The 16,708-nt window shown below is 46.3% G+C and overlaps 1 protein-coding gene across 1 annotated transcript in view; it reads right to left on the bottom strand.

The window, feature by feature from the left end:
• The window catches only part of CTNNBL1 (catenin beta like 1), a 55,532-nt gene that overhangs the window by 23,619 nt on the left and 15,205 nt on the right, over window positions 1-16,708 (bottom strand). The window contains exons 5-11 of the mRNA XM_082326092.1: window positions 15,375-15,470; window positions 12,928-13,021; window positions 11,941-12,032; window positions 8,671-8,743; window positions 8,332-8,390; window positions 7,438-7,586; window positions 1,015-1,196 (exon numbers count right to left, since the gene is read on the bottom strand). Of these exons, the coding sequence (XP_082182218.1) occupies window positions 1,015-1,196; window positions 7,438-7,586; window positions 8,332-8,390; window positions 8,671-8,743; window positions 11,941-12,032; window positions 12,928-13,021; window positions 15,375-15,470 (745 nt within the window). The remainder of the gene's footprint in view (window positions 1-1,014; window positions 1,197-7,437; window positions 7,587-8,331; window positions 8,391-8,670; window positions 8,744-11,940; window positions 12,033-12,927; window positions 13,022-15,374; window positions 15,471-16,708) is intronic.

The raw sequence follows: 16,708 nt of genomic DNA on the forward strand, positions 1-16,708 counted from the left end.
CCTCAGGGAGGACGAGAAGCAGATGCCCACCGAGCTGCCCCCAGCTCTGCGGCTCCTCCAGAGAAAGGGGCTGCTCAGCCCCAGCCAGTGCCGCAGCCCAGCGCCCGGCAAGGGCTGCAGGAGGCAGCGCCTGCCTGCCTTTGCTGCGGAGAGCACCGGGACATCTGGGTCCACCCGAGCTGCGAGGACAGTACCAACGCAGGGTATTTGGGTTTAGAGCTCCCATTTTGTTGCTGTTTCCTTCCATTTTCCCTCGGTTTGCTGCAAGACTTAAGGATGGATACTAGGCAAGCCTGAGACCTACTCACACTTCTTCAGCTTTTGACAATATTCACCCTTCATAGAACTGAGATGAGTAATGAACTGGCACAAAGCCTCAAGCATCACTGGCAGTATTTAAAGTTTCTTCCAAGACATAGTCAATTATCAACAAAATGGAAAAGGTAATGTTACCAGAAGCAGGAGGGACTGACCCTAGATTCAGTTCAGCATAAGGTCCTGCAGTAATACTCCACAGCAGACTTCTGTTAAAGCAGACTTTTCCAAGGGAGAGAGAAAAAAATAGAAAAAGGAAAACAAAAAAAAAAGGCAACTTCAAAAGCATGCAGTTTCTTTCTGCAATGCCTGATGTTCATCAAGTCACACTTCAGTGCTCAGAGCCATGAAAACACTGCTTTTGAGGTGACATTTGTAGTTGCCTCATTACTCTTTTCAAAAGAGTTTTGCATCAAAGAGTCAGAGCTTCAAACAACAGACCCTACAGGAGTGAAGTAACTTATTAACAGCACATGAAATGGAATCACCAGGAACCGCTGATACCAAACAAGCAGGGCAAGTGTGTCACCAACCGCTAGCCTGCGACAGCGAGCGGGCAGGCTGCCTGCACCTGAAAGCTGCAGGAGGAGCCCTGAAAAGACCGGCGGTGCGCCGTTCCCTCCTCCTCGCAGGGGCTGCTCAGACACCTGCCTTCCATTCACCTCCTCCAGGACAAGAAGGATCTGGAAACATGCCTACCTTCGTGTTCTTTTTCAGTTGTTCCAACTTTCTTTATCTTCTTGGGTGATTTCATGAAGAGTGGAAAGATGGTCCTCAGACCAAGAATGTCCACAAACTTGTGACAGTTGTCTGTGCCCTCCGGTCCAATCATGGCGTGGTCCAGTACCTTCAGGGCACTGCTGCGGGAAATCTTCTTCTCTCTGTGAAAAGAAAGCTGCAAGTTAAACTTTTCAGGGACACGAGGAGCTCCGGACCACGCTACTTTAAAGAGACAGCATGAAAAGGGAAATTAATATGACAAGGAACATATGAAGAGTCAGAGCACGAGCTCTAAGCAAGATTTTCTGCAAGAAGCCAAAACATTATATCGACAAATACTCTTCTCAAAACTATGGTTGAGACTATTCTCTTGGTTATTTCTTTTTAAATGTCTTTTATTTCTTTTTATTTTCCATTTTCTTTTTATTTCATTTTATATATTTTATTGTTATGGTTTTATTTTCTTATTTTTTATTTCTTGGCTATTGAAGAAGTTATTTCTTCACCACCTTACAAACACTAGCACAAAACGGCAGGGGACACTGGGTTGGGTACACAAGGCAAATACTGCCACCCCAAAAAGATCAGGATTTAGATCTAGCAATAATTCAGTTTAATAAAGGAGTAGGTTTGGTAAGCATAGCTTGGTGGTCAGGTGTAACGAAGAAAACCCCATCTCCAGAAGTCTCGTTTGGAAGGAAGCAGATAGATTCTGGGCCATTCTGGTTTACTGCGAGTTCAGAATGCTGATGCTGGTAACTCCCACCGATTGCACACAGACGGTCTGAAAATGATCTCCAAAAGTCCTGTAGCTCTCAAACCAGGCACAGAGGAATTTATAATTCATCCAGGGGAAAATTTAAAATATCTTGTGAAACAGGAACTGAAAAAGCAGTTGCAAATACAGCCCATAAAACCAGCAGACCCAGTAAATGCCAGCAGGAGCTACTGCGAGCTGCAGGAGAGCCCCCAGCATCCCCAAAGGCCTGGCCAGGCCAGCAGGACATTTCCCAGGGCAGGACGGTCGCAAGCCCCACCACCTTCCGCCCCAAGCGTGTGGCCATCTCCTCCGATTTCCTCTTCTCTAGGAGAATTTGTTCTCTAACAAATACATAGCTACACGCACATATAAAAATAACCCCCCCCAGAAATAAGCTCTCCTCTTCCCCTGGAGAGACGAGAGAACAATTCTCTTCGGACACACGCTAGTTGCTCTGCAGTGCTGTAAGGTGCTCGGATATTCCTGCGGACCTGGAATAAGGATCTACAAAGAGCAAACCGCTCGGGCAGTTCAGCCCCCTCCTCTTTCCCCCCGTGGCGGCGGCAGCACCCACGCTGCCCTTGCAGACGCCTACCAAACCCAGCGGCGCGGGACCAGCCTGCCCGCCTGCAAACAGCGCACGTTGGGCCGCCCCGCGTCCGGCCACCCGGGCCTCACGTCCGTCAGCAGGGTCTTCTTGTCCAGGGCTTCCTGAAGCCCAGGCTCCAGAGAGCTGCGGAAAACGCCTTCCCTCTGGAGATCTACCTTTGTGAACCCCTAACACCACGCAGACTAAAAACCCACGTATTAACACCCTAGCCTCAAAGAAAGTTACGTTGCCCAGCGCAGACGCGGGCGCTTCCGACGGGCACGAAGCGGCTGCTGAAGGCACCGCGTGCAGCTGGGGTCTGGCGCAGCACCGAGCTCTGCGCAGGAGCAGAGGGCAGTGCAGGAGGGGGCTCAGCACCCCACCGCCCCTCTACAGGGAGCCAAAAATAAAGTACGACTTAGGCAGACAATATAGGAAAAGTTTTCAGGGGAAGTAATTGCATATTGATCAGCATTTAGGAAGGCTGCACAGAGCTGATCTCTGGAATATTCATTGGGTTTAAGTTCAGGCTTTTAGAGATCAATACCTGCTTGACTGGACTGTCTAGAGTTGATTTTATTTGAAATATTTATTCTGCCGGAGGGCAAGCAGTTTATCTTAGTCTCATCTGTGCTTATTGAGGGAACTTTTAGCTGAACGCTAATTCAAAGACAAGCATACGTGAATATCACCAAATAGGGAGCGACCTCAGCCTTCACAGGGAGCTCCGGATTACAACTTTATTTGCTAACCATTGTTTTCTTCCTTGTCATACCTTTACATCTGAAAGAACTCTCTTGGTACATTCATTATTTCAGAAAGAAGACATGCTAACATTATTTTGACTTTCCACATTAGCGTAACACAATCTCTCACTTTCCAAAATCCTAGCAAAAGCAGAATATTAGATTTCCCGGAAAAGTGCTGCATAAAATGGTTCTGTTTAATTAACCAGAAGATTTAGTAAAGAGACAGTCTAAGTTTCCATGAGGTCATTAGGAACAGCAGGACAAGAAAACATAAAAGGATTTTAATAATCATAAAAAAATACACCCTGAAATAGCTATAGTCAAGCTTTGGGGAGCTGTACAGCATTGTCCATTTTCACCTTGTTTGTGCTGTACAGCAGCAAATGCTTTTCTGAGGGTCAAGAAAAGCCACTGAATAGCTGCAGAAGAGAAAATCGCGTTGCCCAAGTGATGCGCGTTTCCGTAAGCTCCCGCTGCTGCATTTGTCTATGTGCATACACACGCGCCTTCGGTTAGTGACTGGGAAAGCCACACGTCATTTTTCCTATGCAACAGAGAATCTTCTTGACACATCCCCTGGGAACCGAGCGGCTGCATCTCCTCCAAACCTTAACACAATTTTACAGCAAAAGCAATAAGCTTCCTGTCAGTGTGCGCAAGGGAACTGACATTACAAGCCTGTTTTTCTCTCTTTTGGCTTTGTAAGGTAAACTGCATTTAGGTTACCAAGGCAAGGCTGAGGGACTGTGTACTAAAAGATGCTTCCTGACCTAAAAAAAAAAAAAAAAAATATATATATAATTTAATTCTATGTGACATTTATAAGCTTTCCACTGGTGGCTACCACCTTGATAAACCATCTTATTTTTGATAAAGACACTCCATAAAATAAACAAGCCTCCATTGCTGCAGAGATGCAAATCAAGTAATTATATATATACCTGTGCTCTCATCCTACTGCAAAACTTCCTACTCCATTTCTGCTGCCCCAGGCTCCGTCCTTCTCAATCCAGTCTTCTCCCAGACCCCTCTGCCCACGTACCAGCTCGGGGAAGCTCCGCTCCCAGTGGCCAACTGCAAGTCCCCCTCCACACCGCAAGCCCGAGACCACCGCGCCAAGGCCAGGACACGGCTCGCTATGGACAGGCACATAAAGCACATCAGCCACACTGTCCTCATTTTCAGGTGTTACCACTGTCTCCCCATAAACTAGTAGAATTTCACAAAATACCACATAATCTTTCGCCGTTGGCCATACATTTTAAGGCTCAGCATAATGGAAAGCAGCCCTGTTTTCATTACTGTCTATAGGAATCTCTCGAGCATGTTAAATGCTCAGCTGAAAGACGCTACGCTTCTCTGCCGGTCTGTGTGCATGACCATTATTAACAGAACAACTTGGCTAGATGTATTGGGTAGCACTAGATACAGAATGCTATGTTCTTGAAGACAGTAATGGAGATTCAAGCCTGATATCTTTATTCTCACACAGCTTATCTATCTCACATCATGTCAATAAAGTTTCAACTTTGCTTATTTGTCCTTTCATCTGTACAGACTGTGGTACAATGATTAACCGCCTCCAAAGTAAAAACAAAAAATAACAGATCTCTCCCCCCAGTCTTCAGAAGACACCGACAGGGGAGAAAAATATTCTGCCTTGTTTGTGGGCGAGGTGGTCAATCACAACTGAATGGCATTTCTATTCTTTTTGTTTATCATGAAGGTACCGGGAAGATACAGAAGCGCAACGCACCAGTGCAGCTCTCCAGATGACAGCTAGCAAGGTTCACTCCCTGTTCTCAGCGCTGGCCTGCAGTTACCAAAGCAGCACTGTCCACGAAAAACCGAGCACCCCTAAGAGCTTCTACGCATGCACCAAGAGAACTCCCAATGATAACAGAGGTTAACAGAACTAACAGCCATTTAATATCTTCTGGATATTAAAATATGTAAGAAACCCACAAGCAAACAAACACCAAAACCTTGCAGCATCAGTTCTCAGACACTCTGCTTTGTTTGGTGGTTTGAAAGCTACAGAAACGTGCTCTCTCTTCCTCACCAAAGCGCCAAGTCCAGCAGAGCTTTCTACCTTCAATCACACCATGACCTGCAAAAGCAAGTACCCCTCCACGGCAGCCGCTGAGCGCGCCCAAAGCTTCCCCTCCTAACGTAGCCGCCTTCTCCCAGCATCCGTTCCCTAATTTTCACCACCACAAACCAGCACTTCTACCTTTATCGCCTCCTATGCTCTCCTTAGAGCACTTGACTCTAACGTCATTCATTCTCTTACTACTGACAAAGCACCAACGCTTAGAACCCAGAAAGCTGGTTTTCAAGAGATGCCAACAGATAGCAGAGCTCAGCACCGCGGTCCTGCAGTCCTGAAGATCTGAGTTAACTACTTAAATATCACAGCTACAGCCACGTCTGCAGCACGCCTACCAGAAGCAAGCTTACAGCACCGATAAGGAAATACCACCCGTAGCAGAGGTAAAAGCTTCAGGGCAGCATCGCGGCTCTGACCCGGCCAGTCAGCCTGACGTATGCAAGTAGCTTTAAGCACGTGCTGTGTATCGCTGATTTCACGTTTTAGGTTACACACATGATTGATTACCTGTGTCAGAATCCTGACGTTTCATTCATTAGGAGCATTAAGACAAAAAAAGAAAATTGCGTATAGGAAGGAACTGACATATCAACAACATGGATAGTGTGAAATACTAAGAAAAGTGGTTGGCAGCTCTTCAAAAGAGGAAAAACATGAATCAGCAATAACAGTACCAGCTTAACGCCTTCAACTCTAGTCTGAAGACATCACCAGAAGCAAGAAGTTTCCTCTCTGTGTCCAACTAGGTGCTGCTCTCTCTACATGAGATTTAGCACAGGACAAATCGGGGCCAGAAGGGAGCTGGTTTGGGGATAAGACTCAGTCAACTATCAACTCACATTATTCACTCAAACAGCCAGGTAAGAAGTTGTTCAGCTTTTCTACTTATCTGAAGTAGATTAGAAGAGTTTAAAAAAAATAAAATAATCAACTGTCAGTATAGTCCATGCTTATGGACAGTAGTGAGATAGGCTTCTAGAAAATATTCCATGAATTGTTACTTTTTTTTCCATTGTCACTTTACCAATCCCATTCAGACTGTAGAATAAGTTAGGTTCCTAAGCATCAAAAGACTGAGGTCTTGGAAACTCCTTCCATTAGACATAGCTGCTGCTGGCAGTTAAGTCACGCTTTGTCCCTCCCAACCCCTTCACAGCTACTGGCGAGGGGGAATACATCCAGGGAGACATTTTCCTCTTGTCATAATTTTCCAGCTGGGATCCTGGTACAGAAAGTGGTAAACAGCAGAGTCCAAAAATGGGGGAAAAGCTATTAAAAATCCAAACACTGAGTCCCACCCACACGGCACAAGAACTCCAAGTCATTAGTTCTGCAAGGCTAGCTTAGCAGCTTAGTACTCGAGGCAGAGGGAGGCTGCGCTCTCGTACTTAGTTTTGGAGCTTTTCTTTAATTAGCCTCACGAAAACCCAGTGTTCCTATTTGAATAATCCACGTTTGGTTATTTATTCAGTTCCCCGCTGCTGCACATTACCCAGCCATGCACTGCAGGAACACGTCATTTCTCGCTGGCGTTTGCTAAGCAGCCACGGCACGCAGCCGAGCACACCAGGGAAAGCCAGACAGAGCCCCGCTGCGCCCTGTCCTGAGGTCTGGAGGAAGGCAGTCAGCACAGAAGACACAATTCAGTACCCGGCTAGGAAGCAAAAGTGAAGAGAGAGCAGAGAAGCCGTGGAGATTCAGTGTGACAAAAGATGTCACAAGAAGAAATGCTTACTTATTTCACGAAAGCAATTTTTGTATCAACATCCACAAAAATTCACCAGCTCAGAGGATACACAACACAGTGAAGCTTGAACTGGGGAACAAAAGGAAAAACGTTTTCCCTCGTGACATCCAAAGGTTCTCTCTTACCCTCATAGGGGTCGTTTAAACCCTTAGAGGATTAGCGGCCTGACCTACAGCATGCTTTCATCTGGGTGTCTGCCAGATAGATCTGCACTGCTACTTTCAGCAGCTATTGTAGCAACCTCAGTTCTTAGGAAACAAAGCTAAAGACAAAGAGCAGAGCTTGTACGTCTGAGAAGGTCCGACCCACATACTGGAAAAAAAGAAAGAGAAGACAGACAAATACGCTAACACAGAAATTTTATGAACGGAAAACTACAAATATCTAGCCAGAACATGTGTTGGTATGTCGAAAACAGGCAAGAAAATCACAAAGTTATCTGGGTACCTAAGCATCAGGTTCATCAGCTGCAGACCCTCGCCCTTCAGGAAGCGATCGCGATTGGAACTGAGCATTAGGCAGGAGCAAAGGGAGTCAAACAGGTTCTCCATCATTTCCTGCTCTTCTGCTGTACTAGGGTTGTGTCGTTTAAACACCTGCATGACAAAGAAAGCAAAATTACCCCAAAATGGAGGGCCCAATTTGGTCCACGCTCTTGTAGAGTACACATGAACATTTTACATCACAAGCCTTCAGCATCCGAGATGCGTAAGGCAGCAATCATACACGTCACCGGTGCCTTCTCCCTTGCAACTCCGCTGCCCTTTTTCCTGCCCTGGCTGTACGGCAACGAACGCGCAGCCGCCTAACGCGTGACTGAAGGACGACGCAGGGCCTCCACAGCGCACGGCAAACTCGCCGACTGCGCGCTTCTCCAAGTACGTGGATAAGCTTGCTACCAGAGAGCTCCCGGGCACGACGCGTACCCGAGGGGGCCGCAGACAGTACCACCTCAAGAAATGTAAGTGAACTACGAACACAGTACCTTCAGCTAGCTCAAACGTAGGCACAACGCAGCACAGTGCTTGGAGTAGGGAATGCTGAAGATGGCCAAATTCCAGCCCTGCCTATCTCCAACTTGCCATGCAATTATAACAAAATAATTTAACTTCTGTGTACCTCAACGTTAACATCCTTAAACAGGGATTAACCTCACTTACCATGGATGATACACTCAGGTGGCAGTTATTCAGGGACTATGCCACCACTAAATATAAAGCACTGCTGTACTTCAGTATCTACAGATCCCCAGGACAGTGCTACACCCAGAATCCGTTCCACCTCCTCACACCCAGCCTGCGAGCCTCCTGACGGAGGAGAGGGCATATGTGAATTACTCACAGATAACTGCTGAAGCAGCACATCGATCCCATCCAGCTCCCCAAGCAATTCTCTGTTGTCTAGACGGAGGTGGGGGGAAGGGGAAAAAGAAAGAGAAAAATGAAGCTAACTGTCAGATTTTACAGCCATCTAACACTGATACATCAGCGAACAAAATCAATACGGCTTGACAGAGTACAAAAGCTGCGGAGGAAGAGAGGGCGCATGCGTACGCGAGAGAGCACCCGCGCGGGAGAGAGCGCGAGCAAAGGGAAGCTGAAGGCACAAGAGTGCTGTTGCGATCTGAAAGAAGCCTAGATCCTACCCTAGCAGAATATCGATACCAGAGGCATGTCTCACCATCGTTATTCTGGAGCAAAATGGCCAGCACCTCACTGCAGTACAGCTTGTTGGCATCAAAAGGCATCTTAGCCTGTTGGTGAAGAAGGAACAAGAGGCTCATCAGGGCACGGCTCTCTGTGTTTCATTGATTTGAAGAACACATTAATCAAATCACCGAACGTATGAGCAACACTTAAACCAAAATACAACAGCGGTAATGTCGCAGTGTGCCTCAGTGACAAAACAGTATTAATTCTCTCCGATTCAGGGGTGACGGGGTGTGGGCAGGGCTGTGTATTTCTGTCTGTGTGTGTGCTTGTGCACGCACGTGTAGAAACTCGGCTCTGACCCTTCGTGCTGTCCTACATAAGTAGGTTTGACCAAGTTGGCTCAAAACCCCCAAGATCAGCCTCCAGTTGTGTGCAACACAGAATCTCTTTCCTGTGATAGATTTTCCATGATGTCATACGAGTGCATGGGCATAGCCCTATTCTGAAAGTCTGAACCTGCCACCAAAACCAGAATTTCAGAAAACCCAATCACAGTAAAGAGCAACTGCCAGAGTTCTGTACGAGGATCACAATGTCACAATCAGAAGGACGTGAGATCGGTTTAGCCAGCACAGTCACATAACTTTCATTTCATACATTCCCTCCATATTCAAATATGGTAAAAAAAAAAAAAAAGTCATAACGAAACCAAAATGCTTAACTTTTTTCCCCTCAGAAGAAAAAAAATAAACCCCTGAAGTGGGATTCTGAACTGGATCCAATGTTTTTGCACGCTGCCAAAGCTGCTTCATCTACAGAAACAGAGTAAACATTAACCCATCGGATCATAATGCAAACTGGTTTGCTGAAGGAACTTATAAAATAAACAGAACAATTTTAAAAATCATTGGTTGTCAGCTATTTGCATTCCACTGTTCAAGAGGAAAAAATAAAGCAAGCAGTAAGTACTAGGCTTAGAACATACCATTTGTCACCCCGAATTGTTTCCCCAAACGCACGGCCACCCGCAGCGTGACGGAGGGAACCTGCCTGCGCAGGGCCAACGAGCCCGACCTGCTACCAAAGCAGAGGTCACAACACGCCAGCACCGCGCAACACAAAAACATGAAAAGCAGGAAGATCCCAAACGCCACAAAGTATTGACTTTAAATGAAGCTTTTCATGCCGAACGATCCCCAGCCGCTCTGCAGGGGATGGTATTTATAGCAACCACATCACCCTCCCAAGCAATCAGCGGCAGGAGAGGGGGAAGGCGGCGGGCGCCGGTGCTGCACGGCTCTGCTGGCTCCTACCACGGTGCGTACCACTGCTGTCCTACGGCAAGCGTCAGGAAACAAGGCCCTGCTCTCAAGGCTGCACACATCATCATCAAACCCTGCTTATGTTTGGAGAAGCGAGCTATTAAGCTCTCCATCTGAGCTTTCCGAGGCCGTTCTGACAGTCGGAATACAATTATGCAACCTGAAACGTAGTCAGAAAACAGAAATTCACGCTCTGTGCTGTGTGCCAGATGTCCTTACTGACGCCTAGACAGAACCCTGATTTTAAAACTCATCCCGCAGACGTTCTTCAGCAGCACAATGCTCTACCCAGGTGCCGAGATCCTGGTTTAATCCTAACCACATCTGTCAGGGCGAGAGATTCAAGACCCAGCGCTGCCAATAGCGAAGGCGCCCGGGTGAGGGTTTCATTAGCGTGCGGCTCCCCGCAATGACAGCGCGTAAGCAAGAAAAAGCACCGCCTGATCACCCGTCCCCAAACCCAGACAAAGCTAACGCACGCCGGGGCAAAGGAAAGACACACTCGGCGCCAGGTTTTGAACGCCTTGAACATTCATTTTCTGTGGCACCGAGCAGAGGAATCCAAGTTGTGATTATTTTGCCTTCCCAAGTTTTTAAGTCTTTCAGCTGCTAAAGTAATTACAAGGCAGGCAGCAGTACATACCTGCCTGGAATAAAATTAAATTCACTTTTTGTTTTTAAACAAAACGAATATAATTATGTTACTACCTGTAGTGAGAAATTACAGGTTACTTCTGCTGACAAGTATATGAGGTGCACGCAGAGGCATCTGCACAATTCCAAAGCAGATGAGAGTATTTCTGTGATTCAGAGGCCTTCTAACCATAAAGACGTTTAAGTATGGAAGTGCTAATGCCTCACTAACAGGCTTAGGAACAAGCCAGAATCTGTTTGCTCAATGTCCTTCACTAGCTCTGTAAGAGAGCTGAACTATCAATTCCTTTCCTACGGTATTTTCCAGGGAACGTTTAGGCATCTTAGTGTGTGTTAAACTGTGTAACTCACTGCCAAAGGATGCTAGGAGTATCAAAAAGTAATTTTGAATTCAAAAGGCAATTAGATGAGTTCAAAGAAAAGCCACCACCAGCAGCAGTTAAACAAAGACACCACTTTAAACTCAAAAAAGTGTTAGAAACATAGGAAGCAAAGGCATAAAATGGTCTTTATTAGTTTCCCCACTCACTGGTCAGCTTTTATATTCCTACAGGTCTCAGCCACAGACCAGAAATCCACCATACAGGAATCATACGAACAGAAAAAAGACACCTTCTACTGTAAGACGTTTACAATATAAAGACAAGACACAAGTATGTCCATTTAAACTAAAACCGCAGAGGATACAAACCCTGAATTCTAACTTTTTGCCCCAACTTGGCTTCTCCAACACACATACGTGCACAAAACTGGCTTATTTTAAGCCATGTTTCAAGTTCATACTAACCGGTCTGTAGAAGGGAGGTGGGCACTGGCAGAGCTCTAGCACTACTGATGCTCAAGCTAGGAACACAGTGGTCCTGCAGCTCTGCAGGAAAGACCATCGTCCTCACAGCAGGATCAGGGACACGTTGCCAAGAACAACTCTCACAGAAACAAGTAAAACCCAAAGACATTCAAGAAGACTCAACATTACAAATAGTCTGCCAGGCAAACACTACGAAAATGAGACTACTTCTACTCACAGACTTGCATCAGGTTGTGTAGGGTTTCTTACACATAAAGCCAACTCCTTCCATTTTGCTAGCTTATAATAAGTTACAAGAGACATACTTCCCAGTTTAAGGCAAGTTTTGAATTCACTGTATTTATGTTAGAACGTGTGACAAAGATACCTATGCAAACGGAAAGAGACAATAATAAATAGCCTTGGGCCTTTAATATCGTGCCGAACAGCATCTCAGGCACGCCAGCTTCCAGACCAGTGGCCTGTCCATTTTTATTGTGGTATTTCCCAAATGACAACAGGAAAACAAGCTCACCTTCAGCCTCTTGAGCAACCACTGCATGAGGCCCTGCTGCGCAGCTTCCGTGCACATCTCTGGTCGGAACTCTGCCATGTTCTCAACGATTGCTGAGAAGAAAGGCACAGAAAACAGTGATTTTTCCCCACCTGCAGTTCAGCTCAGGCCCCTAACCACTCTGCTTTGCCAGGCCCTTCCTAGGGCTGCACTGCTCTTCTCGAAGTTACATCTTATTCGCAAAACTACCTTTTTTTTGAGTGAGACTGAAGCTCACGTCTGTGATGCTCTCTCAGTTTTTACAGTGCCCACACAGTCCCTCCTCGGTGTGACACTAGCTCCCGCTGGAAGAAACCTAAGATACTTCCCTTTACTCCAGCAGCAATTCTCACTGCACAAGGCTAAACTAACAATGGCAGCAGCAGGAAAAATTCCAAAACTCTTGTTTCCAGTCTCTCATTCTTCCAGTCCACGGGAGATCACAATCCCAAATGACTGAAAGGAGTGGATGATGGTCTAAATGCTAATAACAGAGACACACTGCAAAGCAGTTACTGTGCTGTGCAAAGACTGGGGAACAGAGAGGTAATGATGTACTTATATGAAATACAAATGTTTTACTACCCGAAAGTTAAATATATTGCTAAGACATAAACAGCTCTCATAACGGAGTAAGTGGAGCTCACGGGTAAGTACATAGTAAATACACAGGCGGTAGCGCACACCCTCCGGCGCAGTGCACAGTTTCATCCGTGTACCAGCACCTCCCTACACAACCACTTTGGGAAGAAGCACCTTACCAGCAGCCGTGCGACAAATACTGGCTCAAGGGACTGGGCTTCGCCGTGAGTTAAAGCTGTGCTTGAAGGAAAGCTGCTCTAGGTCCTCACCCCTCGCGCTGGCAGTTCCAGGGGAAAGGCGGTAGGGAGGAAAGGAAGGGGAGGGATAACCCACCACCCCCGCGGACAAAGCGCGGGAAGAAGCGAGGGGCTGTGCAACGGCGCTTACCCAGCGTGTTGTGGACACCATCGGCTTCCTCTTTCACACTTTCATCCAGGCGCTCTAAATTCTGGACCAACAAGGCCACGACCTGGCCCTCCACCTACAGCACCGGGGTCATGGGAAAGACAAAAAGATAAGAAAGACGACTGAATAGAGGAAGGTGAAGGAGAACGAACGGGGGGGGGGGGTAATAAATAATAAAAATCAATAAGCCCTACTGAAACATCCTGCCAGACATGTTCAGAAAACATCAACAATCTTGCTCTAAAATCTCAGAGGAAGCAAAGGATTCACCAAGTAAATCTGCCACTGTGTTTGTCCTAATTAATTAAACAACTTTTGTGTTTCAGATTAAACAGAAAAACATCTGGAGGAAAACATGCACCTTGTCACAGTCTTATTTCCTGAACCAGCCTGATTGATTTATAATCCCTCAAATTCTTGAGTGCGAGGCACCACAAACCACCACGGATGGGCTGGCTGTCAGCTCTGCACGCAACTCCACTTCCAGCTGCATGCTGCTGGCCTGCCTACATTTTTGTTACCTCTTCCACCTCAATAGGTACAAAAAGCTGAAGGAACAATGCTCACACGCCCAGATTCAAATCCAAAAGCTGAATTATCACTAGTTGAAGCCCTGCATTTAAATCCTAGCAAGATGAATGTACCAAGTTGCCTTCAGCAAGCTAACGAAACCCAGACAAAGCAGCAGCAGCAGGAACCCACATCTGCAGGTGGAGCCTCCTAATCAGAAAGCCAACACAAGAAGTGTGCTTTTAAAGCTGCAGTTGGACAGAGTCCAGCTTGACTTTGGCTAACTTTCCATTGTGGACACAAGCTTGGAAAAGTTAAACAAAATAACATTTCCAATCCAAACACTGTTAACTAGCTTTGGGCCCAGTGAGCACGTGGAAAAAATACAACTATCAGCTGCTGTGGAAGGTGGTGCAATGATCTTCACAGATACCCTACATTATACCTACTTTCTTAAAAAAACAAACAAACAAATAAAAACAAACAAACCAACCCACAGCAATCTAAAAAGCAGATATCTAAACATTTCTCCAAGATATGCCTGACCTGTTTCTTTCAAAGAGGACAATAAAACCTCTAAAACTTGGCTGTTATCGGTGGGCTGGTGACAAGGAAAACAGAGAACGAACTTTGCTTGATTTACTACCTCTCTGCACCTTTTACAGAAAACATTCTCTCTAGCAGTGCCTCTCTACCACTTCATTCATCCAGCAATCTTTCCATGAAGGCAGAGTAATTAAGAACAGCCCAGAGGCCAGCTGGAGGAACTCGGCTCTGGGCCACTGTCATTAACCTTTGGAAGGTAACGTTATAGTGACTGGACAAGAAGGATTGTAGGAGAAAACAGAGCAGCCAAACAAAGCAAACAAAAGAAAACCCGTAATTCCCCATCTTTCAATTTCAACATAATAGTTACAGAACAAGACGCAGCCACAGTGATTCACAAACACAGCGATTCACAGGCAGAAGCTGCCCAAAGGTAGGACAGACATGTAAGTCCCGAGTTTTGCTGGGCACCGGTTCTCTGGAGGGCTTCTGCTCCCTTCGGCACCCTCCTCCCGCAGCCGAGGAGCAGGAGGCATCCAGTGCAGACACCAGGAAAAGGGGAAGTCCACCACCACCAAGGGGCAACCACAAGAGTTAACCAGGCAGGGAGCACTTAAGACCAAGCAATGCATCTTCTACTGCACATAGATAATTTTCTGGGGTTGTTTATGCCAAAAAGGATCATTACCTCTAAACCCTCCTCCACCCTTAAAACGCATTAGCTCTGTTACACGAAAACGTTCACGCTCTTCCTTCTTCTTAAGAAAAACACGTACGCTCGCTGTAACAACAGATGTCCCAGTTCAAGCACAGATTTTTCAGTTTGAAACGAGAGCTACTGGGCAGAAGACTACTGGTCTCCCATGCAAGAGGTTAGACTGAAATACCACAGTGGCCCCACTCCTTCAGATAACAATCTGAGCCCTGCCACAAACTTCAATTTTTCATGGGTGAACAGAGGTCACCCTTTTCCGCAAGAAGGAAGAAAAATGCAAATCAAGCTCCTATTTTCAGTAGGACACTGTCCAGGTCACAAATATTACTGCATTCCCCCTCCCTGCACAAAAACAATCTCCCAGCCTACACAAATTTTGCAATGTGAGCATGTTCCTTCCAAAAAAGAAGTGGTAGACAAGGTGCAAGAAGAACCTATTCCCCAAACTCTGGCAGTCCATTAAAAACACCCATCGTGGTCCTCAATACGGCGTTTCAGCTACAAGGGAGCAGGCTCCTGACCTGGCTACCTTCCTCGTGGTGCTGGCGATCTGGATAACCACAGCTGCAGGAAGCGTGGCAGTTCAGAGTATTCGCTGCTGGGCTGTATAAGGCAGATGTTCTTCAGGCATTAAAATAATCTGGAGTTTACTACTTACCAGAGCGTCTATGAGGACTTCAGCTCCTTCTTCACTCTCATGGAGAGTATCTATATCAGTCAGTTCTTGAAGCAAGTCTACCACAGCTATGGAAACATGTGCTAGGTGTTAAGGACAACCACCAGAGAGGCAGACGCATTTAATATCAAAAACAGATTGCTCTCAGGCCAGCGTGCTCATGACACGATCCAAAGCAACTGGTAGCACATTACAGCGGTGGGGCACAGACCACCAGAGCCAAGAGCACAGAGACCACTTCAGCAGATAGTCCTCCTAAGCACCAAAACCAGGGAATCCTAACAATTAGGAATGATAAAAACAAATGTGATTGTGTGCTTACTGCATCAGGCAATTTTACTGTTTCTTGGTGATACTTATTTTTTTATTTTTTTGAATCAAAATGGCTAGAGCTGGTATAACTAGGCACCATCTTGCACTGTCAAGACCGAATATAAGCAAAGAGAAACGAGTTACAATAATCTGATTTGGGTATTCTGCTCTCAGCGATACCCCTGCTAACCTGATACGGCGTGCGGCTAACAAGGGCGCTGGAGGGAGCAGGAGCGATCACCCCCTCTGCCTGGCCCAATTAGGACAGCATGCTCCTCTAACCGCGGACCTCGCAGGAACAGCATAGCTTCTGCCAGCCCAATTTTCACTCATTAACTCTGGGCTGCATAACACACGGTTCCCCTGACTGCTGCACAGCTCTCTTGTACGAGGAGACGTATTCCACCTCATTAGACCCACTTTCCTATTCTCTCAGACACGCTGATCAATCTTGCTCGAGTCCCACCGGGGTAGAACAGGATATGCAGTTTTCTGCATCTCCTATATAGCAACTTTGTGATGAATCTCTTTAAAATGCACAGGCTAACAATCCGGCTTCCCAGTTCTCCTATTTGTGCATTTGCTCAGACATACAAGCAGCAGTAGAAAAAGTATTTTCATCTATCTTTTCTCAGCAGGGTTTCAGGCGTGACTTATCTAGTCTCAGGAAAGACTGTAGGAGGGCTGCCCGTCCCAGTCCCAAGTTAAGCTATGTCTAGGCGCTGCAGAAGATGTGTATTGGTAAGACTGCTGCCTTCCTTATACTCTACAGCACTCCTTAACCAAGCCAAAGCTATCCGTACATTTTCTTGATGGGTGGATGTCACTTCCAGTTGCAGCTGCCATCGGGAACCAAACAGAAGGGTGATTACTCCTCACGGGGCAGACAGTCACTCGTGCTTATACAAAAACATGGCCAAAAGTGCCAGGGTACAATTTTTAAAAGCAAGTTGGAGCGTGACTCAATAAGCAAGTTAAGAGAAAATAACCTGCCTTACATTTAT

This window comes from Platalea leucorodia (assembly GCF_965183815.1).
Source record: "Platalea leucorodia genome assembly, chromosome: 13".
NCBI lineage: Eukaryota > Metazoa > Chordata > Aves > Pelecaniformes > Threskiornithidae > Platalea > Platalea leucorodia.